Raw genomic sequence first — 7,559 nt, 5'->3', positions numbered from 1 at the left:
CAGGCCCAGTCCGGCCGGCTCGGGCTTCTGCCTCCCGGCTCCCCTCTCCCTTCCCCTCCTCCTCCTCCCCCTCTCCCGCTTGCTGGTCCCCTCCGGCTGCCCCCCGCCCGGCCCTACAGCAGCGACTCCTCCGAGGGCGGCGGGGGGCGGCGGAAGCGGAGCGTGGTGGTGGTGGGGGTCCCCAACCCGCTGATGTGGCTCCGCACCCGCCTCTACTTCTTCCTCATCCGCGCCTACTTCGACCAGGAGTTCAGCATCCACGAGTTCACGCAGGGCGCCAAGCAGGTGAGGCCGGGCTGGGCTAGCGCCCCTCTGGCCGGTTCCCCCGCTCCTCAGGCTCCCCTCCTACCTCGCAGGGGGGTTGTGAAGAGACAGTGAAGGAGGGGAGAACCTTGTAGGTGGTGGGGGTTGCCAGTCTCCAGGTAATGGCTGGACCTCTCGCGAGTCAGCCCCGTGGCCTTCCGTGCGGGGCTTCCTTTCGAGTAAAGCGCGCTGAAGCCCCTGGCGAGAAAAAGGGGCGAGCGGAACCCTCGAGAGGCGGAACCCTCAGCGCGGCGCTCCTGTTCCCGGCCGGGCCCGTTTTAGAAGCGGACCTCGCGGGCCGTCGCAGGGGGGTGGGGATGACGGCCGGGCTGAGGCGGGCGGCGATGGTGCTGCCCGCGGGGCTCTGCTCCTACAGCCGGGGGGCCGCCGCGGCCCACCCCCGCCGCCGCCTCCCATGAACAATAAACTGTTAAGGATTAAAAGTATGTGGACAAAAACCATCAATAAATAAAGTGGGCGTTCTACTTCCTGTGACTGGTTAGACAACTACTCCGATTGACAACTGTTTTGTTTTCCCTGTGCTCTACACAAGTTGGGATTGTAGGCGGTGAGGGTTGCCAGTCTCCAGGTAATGGCTGGAGATGTCCTGTTCTCGTGACTGATAGCACAACTCAGTGGGACAGGCTTCCTTGGGAGGGGGTGAGCTCTCCTTCCTTGGGGGTCTTTAAACAGAGGCTGGATAGCCATCTGACAGCCGTGCTGATTCTGTGAATTTAGGCAGGTCACGAGAAAGGGAGGGTTGCCTCGGTGCTGAGTTCTCGTGGGCCTTTCTTACATGCCCAGGGAAATGCTGGTAGTCACTTTGGGGTCAGGAAGCAATTTTTCTCAAGGCCAGTTTGGTTGGAGTTCTTGGAGGATTCCCCCCCCCCCATCTTCTGGGCATGGAGCAGGGGTCACTGGGGGGGGGGGGGTATTTGTGAATTTCCGGCATTGTGCAGGGGGTTGGACTAGATGACCACGGAGATCCCTTCCAACTCTCTGATTCTCTATGATTCTCCAGATGATCAGTTCCCCTGGAAAAAATGGCTACTTTGGAAGGTGGACTCCATGGTATTGCCATGGCACCTAGAAATCTCATTGTGGTGCCTAGTGTTTTCCAGCAATTATTTCATTGTAGTGTCACTTAGCAGTTTGCAGTAGAAGTACAAAAGGTTGGGTGCAGCCTATTTTTTCCACTGATGATAAGGAGAGGAAGGTAGGCTATTTGACGGCAGAAAGGTCTATGTTTGGGTTCTGCATGGATGAAAATCCACGAGGAATAGAAGTTTAATAAGGAGGGGATTGCTGAGGATTGAGCATAAAAGGTGGCTGAATCCAACCCAAAGCGTATAATTTTGTATCAAAATGTTGTAGGACATAAAGATAAATGTGCATGAATGAAGTTATTGTCATCACCTTGAATCCAGATTTCTGTGCACAGAAAACAGTTTTCCTGCCTGTGGTAACCCTGTGGTAGATAGAGTAATTTGGAGGAAGGGAACTGAACTCTTGTTCTTAGTATGTTGTTGTGCTCTCAGGTCTGATAGGAGACCTGCTGGCCCTTGGTTGTTTTATTTCCTCCATCAAGTCACAGCTGAAATATGGTGACCTCTCATGAGGTTTCCAAGGCAAGAGATGTTCAGAGGCGGTTTACCATTGCCTGCCTCTGTGTGACGACCCTGGACTTCCTTGGTGGTCTCCCATCCAAATATTGCCCAGGGCTGACCCTGCTTAGCTTCTGAGATCTGACAAGATTGGGCTCGCCTGGGCTATCTGGCCCTTGTGCTGCTGATAAATGAAGCAAAGCTGGGCTGCTTTGCAGGTGAAGCAGAGGTCCTCACATACTCAGGGGTGTCCCATCGTGGAGCAACCTCTCCCTCCTTCGCTTGGGTGTGCTGGGACGAGGGAGGAGGGAGCATCGGCCGTCCAGTGAGGAGCGAGCCAGCTCGGAGGGACCCTGGGGCGCAGGCCTGTGGATGGGAATGGGCCCCACTGGCGGGAGGCACAAGGTGGACAGGGACAAGGGCCAGTGGAAAGAGGCAGGAGACACGGGAGGAGGGAAGGCAGGCTGGGGAAGGAAATAAAAGGGGAGAGGACGCCAGCACCGAGGAGGAGCCAAAGGGTGTGGCTGGGCCGAAGGCCAGGGACCAGAGAGACGGAATTCAACAGAGCCCACCTGGCCAGAACCCGAAGGGAAGGGACCTGGAGGTGAAGTAACCCTGGGGCCCCCCTAGTCTGCGGCGCACTGCAGAACCCTGCAAACCTCCCCCCAGCATGGCGGAAGGCAGTGCCCCCCTGACCCCTCAGCCTGGGAGCGACAAAGGGACTCCCCAAGTACGCAGCAGAGGATGTGAATTAATTGCAAAAAAAAAACCCAGAAAGGGCCTGGTGAGAATTGAACGGGAGGAGGGAAGGCAGGCTGGGGAAGGAAATAAAAGGGGAGAGGACGCCAGCACCGAGGAGGAGCCAAAGGGTGTGGCTGGGCCGAAGGCCAGGGACCAGAGAGACGGAATTCAACAGAGCCCACCTGGCCAGAACCCAAAGGGAAGGGACCTGGAGGTGAAGTAACCCCGGGGGGGCCCTAGTCTGAGGCGCACTGCGGAACCCTGCAAACCTCCCCCCAGCATGGCGGAAGGCGGCGCCCCCTGACCCCTCAGCCTGGGAGCGACTAAGGGACTCCCCAAGTATGCAGCAGAGGATGTGAATTAATTGCAAAAGAAACCCAGAAAGGGCCTGGTGAGAATTGAAAGTGCTCCAAGAGGACTGGAATGTTGAGAGCACCCAGGTGTCGTTTGTTTTGTGGAGGGGAGAGAAGAGCTGCCTTGTCCAAAGCCCTGAAAGCTTGCAGATTGGAGGATTTTTGGTAGCATTTCCAAATCGTCCTCCCCCTTCTCACCACCCCTTTGGCCTTCTAGCTGGTAGTTATTTATAAAGCACCTAAAACTGTACAGATTGTAGATGTCAGTCCTGCCCTCACCTTTCAGGTGAGGCATCGGATGTCCAAATCCATCTTGGCCTCCCTTACTGGCAGCACTGATATTTAATCTAGTGGATTATCCAGCTGCGGCGCTCTAAAATGTTGCCATCCGAGCTCTGTTACCAAGGCAAGCTTGATCTGGCTTGCTGCATTTTAATGTTAATGTTATTGTTCAATGTCTATTTATTGTTATGTTAGTCACGATTTTTATGTGACTTTGTAACCCACCCTGAGCCCGCTTTGATTGTATATCTCTCTATTTATTTCAATGCTCCCTCTAAGCTGTGGAGTCTTGCGAGCAAATATTCTACTTGGTGAGCTACCGGCATTAAAGTTGTGAGCGAGCAATTTGGCTACTGCATAAATTAGTTTGCTCTGGAGCCATCCTTCCTGAGCTGAGACAAAAATGTGTGAGCTGGAGGCTAAAAAACTGTGAGCTAGCTCTCACCAACTCAGCTTAGAGGGAACACTGGTGGTCTCCCATCCAAATATTGCCCAGGGTTGACCCTGCAGAGGTCCTCACATACTCAGGGGTGTCCCGGTGTGGAGCGACCTCTCCCCCCCTCGCTTGGGTGTGCTGGGAGGAGGGAGCATCGGCCGTCCAGTGAGGAGCGAGCCAGCTCGGAGGGACCCTGGGGCGCAGGCCTGTGGATGGGAATGGGCCCCACTGGCGGGAGGCACAAGGTGGACAGGGACAAGGGCCAGTGGAAAGAGGCAGGAGACACGGGAGGAGGGAAGGCAGGCTGGGGAAGGAAATAAAAGGGGAGAGGACGCCAGCACCGAGGAGGAGCCAAAGGGTGTGGCTGGGCCGAAGGCCAGGGACCAGAGAGACGGAATTCAACAGAGCCCACCTGGCCAGAACCCAAAGGGAAGGGACCTGGAGGTGAAGTAACCCCGGGGGGGCCCTAGTCTGAGGCGCACTGCGGAACCCTGCAAACCTCCCCCCAGCATGGCGGAAGGCGGCGCCCCCTGACCCCTCAGCCTGGGAGCGACTAAGGGACTCCCCAAGTATGCAGCAGAGGATGTGAATTAATTGCAAAAGAAACCCAGAAAGGGCCTGGTGAGAATTGAAAGTGCTCCAAGAGGACTGGAATGTTGAGAGCACCCAGGTGTCGTTTGTTTTGTGGAGGGGAGAGAAGAGCTGCCTTGTCCAAAGCCCTGAAAGCTTGCAGATTGGAGGATTTTTGGTAGCATTTCCAAATCGTCCTCCCCCTTCTCACCACCCCTTTGGCCTTCTAGCTGGTAGTTATTTATAAAGCACCTAAAACTGTACAGATTGTAGATGTCAGTCCTGCCCTCACCTTTCAGGTGAGGCATCGGATGTCCAAATCCATCTTGGCCTCCCTTACTGGCAGCACTGATATTTAATCTAGTGAATTATCCAGCGGCGGCGCTCTAAAATGTTGCCATCCGAGCTCTGTTACCAAGGCAAGCTTGATCTGGCTTGCTGCATTTTAATGTTAATGTTATTGTTCAATGTCTATTTATTGTTATGTTAGTCACGATTTTTATGTGACTTTGTAACCCACCCGGAGCCCGCTTTGATTGTATATCTCTCTATTTATTTATAAATAAATTATTTCATTTGCCACTAATGGTGTGTGTTTTCCATTTACACTTTGACTGTATATCTCTCTATTTATAAATAAATAGAGAGATATACAGTCAAAGTGTAAATGGAAAACACACACCATTAGTGGCAAATGAAATAATGTCCATTTACGTGCTTAGGCCCATTTTCTAAACCACAGAGCATATGTAAGTAATCTATCAGTAACAACAGCTTCCTCAGTGTTCCTGGAAAACCAAATAACTGGAACCCCCTCCCCCCATCTTGTCTTCCAGGCCTTCGCTATTGTTTCGAAGTTGATTTCTGAGTGTAAATACGAACTGCTGGAGGGCTTGATATCTAAAGAGGTAAAAAACAAAACAAAGCTTAATGGCCCTTGCTGGGATGAAAACGACTCCTCCTTGTTTCTTAATCTGCTTTTTAGATAAAATGATAAGAGAAGCCAATGTTGCATCAGGCCAATGGCCCATCCAGTCCAACACTCTGTGTCACACAGTGGCCAAAAACACCAGGGGCCATCAGGAGGTCCAGCAGTGGGGCCAGAACTCCAGAAGCCCTCACACTGTCACCCGCCCCCAAGCACCAAGAATACAGAGCATCACTTGCCCCAGACTGAGAGTTCCTCTCTATGCCTTGTGGCTAATAGCCCTGATGGACCTTTGCTCCAGATGTTTATCCAATAAGAGAAGCCAGTGTTGGATCAAGGCCAATAACCCATTTTGTGCTTCCTAACCCTATTAAAGGACATCGGGGGCTGCTTAGGGTACAGTTTGTGCAATATTTCCTCTCCTCTCCTGCATATCTCCAGGTGATCAGTCATTGCTGGCACAGCCAGAACTGAACTGGGTGGCTGGCCTCTGAATTGCTAAAGAGAGTGGGAAATGGATCCCCCCTTCTCCTACCTGTGCTGCTGCTGCTGATACCCACTGCTCCATCCTTCATTCCGTTCCAAGCTCGGGTACCACCTCTGCTTGGCCGTTGCTCTAGAAGCCAGACACAGGCCTGGTCTACACATGCAACTGAATGAGGGATAGGATGGGTATTAGGCTGCGGTCACACGCACTCAATAATCCACTTTCAAGGCACTTTCCAAGTGGATTTTGCCAGTTCACACAGGAAAATCAAGTTTAAAAGTGCACTGAAAGTGGATGGAAAGTGGATTATTGAGTGTGTGTGACAGCAGCCTTACTGTATTTTCAGACTGCATCTGAAGGAGCGTTGTCTTTTTTTTAATGTTCCCCATCTAAAAAAAAATCCCTGCAAATAAAAACCAGGAAACCAGTGAGAGAGAGGTGATAGCAGAGCTCTTAGCGTCCAGTGCTAGTTTTCCACTTTGAAAACTATTAAGGTTGGGAGTCTTTGGAAAATTCTGTCCTGCTGCCTTATTGTGCTGCATGTTTAGACCAGGCCTTGATTTGGCCTTTCCAGGATTCATCCAAAGAGCTCTTCTTAGTGGCTGGGCTGAGCAACTGGAACATATCACAGAGAAATGCCTATAGAGCCAGTGTGGTGTCCTGGTTTAGACTGTCAGGCTAGCATCTGGGAGGACCCAGGTTTGAATCCCCACTCTGCCCTGGAAACTCGTTGAGTGGCACCTTTTTGCTCTCACCTGCTCTCTCAGCCTGACCTACCTCACAGGGTTGTCGTGAGGATACAGCAGAGGAGAGGAGAACGATGGAAGCTGCTTTGGGTCCCCACTGGGGAGGAAATGGGGAGGGGACACACAAGAAACCATGGGGGAGGCCGTGTGTGCCTACATGAGGTGTTTTGTTTTTTTAAATAATTTCCGTCCCCCACCCCCGACTTTTTAAAAGCACCCCCAAATTAAAAAATCCTGGCTACCGGTGTCCTGTCCAGTGCAAGCTGTGCTAGCCAGCACGTTCTAGGTGTGAGTCAGCGGCACGACTACTGAGGAAAGCTTAAATCATCTTTATTCATATGATAGACAGAAGATTAAGGCATGCAAAACTTGATCCTTCAGTCTTCGAGTTCTTCTTAGGTGCAGAGCGGGACCACATCAGTGAATGGCCTGGTAAAAGTCATGGTCGACCAGGGGCAGGGTTGATGAACAAAGAAACGGAAAAGATCCATAAAGTCAGGAAATTGCTCTTAATGAGCCAGTCAGAGGGAAGCTTCTGGGACCCCTAACTGCAAACTACAATTCCCAGGAGCAACCAGTCTTAAAGATACAGCACAGTTTTACTAAACTACAGATAACGCTGACTGGGGCAGCACACTCCCCGCCTGAAATCCTACTGGGTTTCACTACCCACATGCATTGCTAATGAAGCTGTATAACTATAACTGGGCATAATTGGCATGCTGCACTGCTAACTATATGATAGACAGAAGATTAAGGCATGCAAAACTTGATCCTTCAGTCTTCGAGTTCTTCTTAGGTGCAGAGCGGGACCACATCAGTGAATGGCCTGGTAAAAGTCATGGTCGACCAGGGGCAGGGTTGATGAACAAAGAAACGGAAAAAATCCATAAAGTCAGGAAATTGCTCTTAATGAGCCAGTCAGAGGGAAGCTTCTGGGACCCCTAACTGCAAACTACAATTCCCAGGAGCAACCAGTCTTAAAGATACAGCACAGTTTTACTAAACTACAGATAACACTGACTGGGGCAGCACAACCGGGGTGATGTGCTAGCACCTGTGCAGTTGGGGTTTTTTGAATCTGATAGAACTTCCAGGTCCTTCTGTGT

The 7,559-nt window shown here is 51.9% G+C and overlaps 1 protein-coding gene across 1 annotated transcript in view; it reads left to right on the top strand.

Moving 5' to 3' along the window:
• Positions 1–7,559, top strand: part of LOC107113373 (chromosome unknown open reading frame, human C2orf47) — a 15,227-nt gene that overhangs the window by 2,123 nt on the left and 5,545 nt on the right. Inside the window, exons 2-3 of the mRNA XM_015414698.1 lie at positions 4–285; positions 5,126–5,197. Coding sequence (XP_015270184.1) covers positions 4–285; positions 5,126–5,197 — 354 coding nt within the window. The remainder of the gene's footprint in view (positions 1–3; positions 286–5,125; positions 5,198–7,559) is intronic.

Source organism: Gekko japonicus, unplaced genomic scaffold (assembly GCF_001447785.1).
Source record: "Gekko japonicus isolate JY-2015 unplaced genomic scaffold, Gekko_japonicus_V1.1 scaffold1210, whole genome shotgun sequence".
Lineage (NCBI taxonomy): Eukaryota > Metazoa > Chordata > Lepidosauria > Squamata > Gekkonidae > Gekko > Gekko japonicus.
Note: the sequence above shows the minus strand (reverse complement) of the source record. Positions and strands in the feature narration are given on the sequence as shown.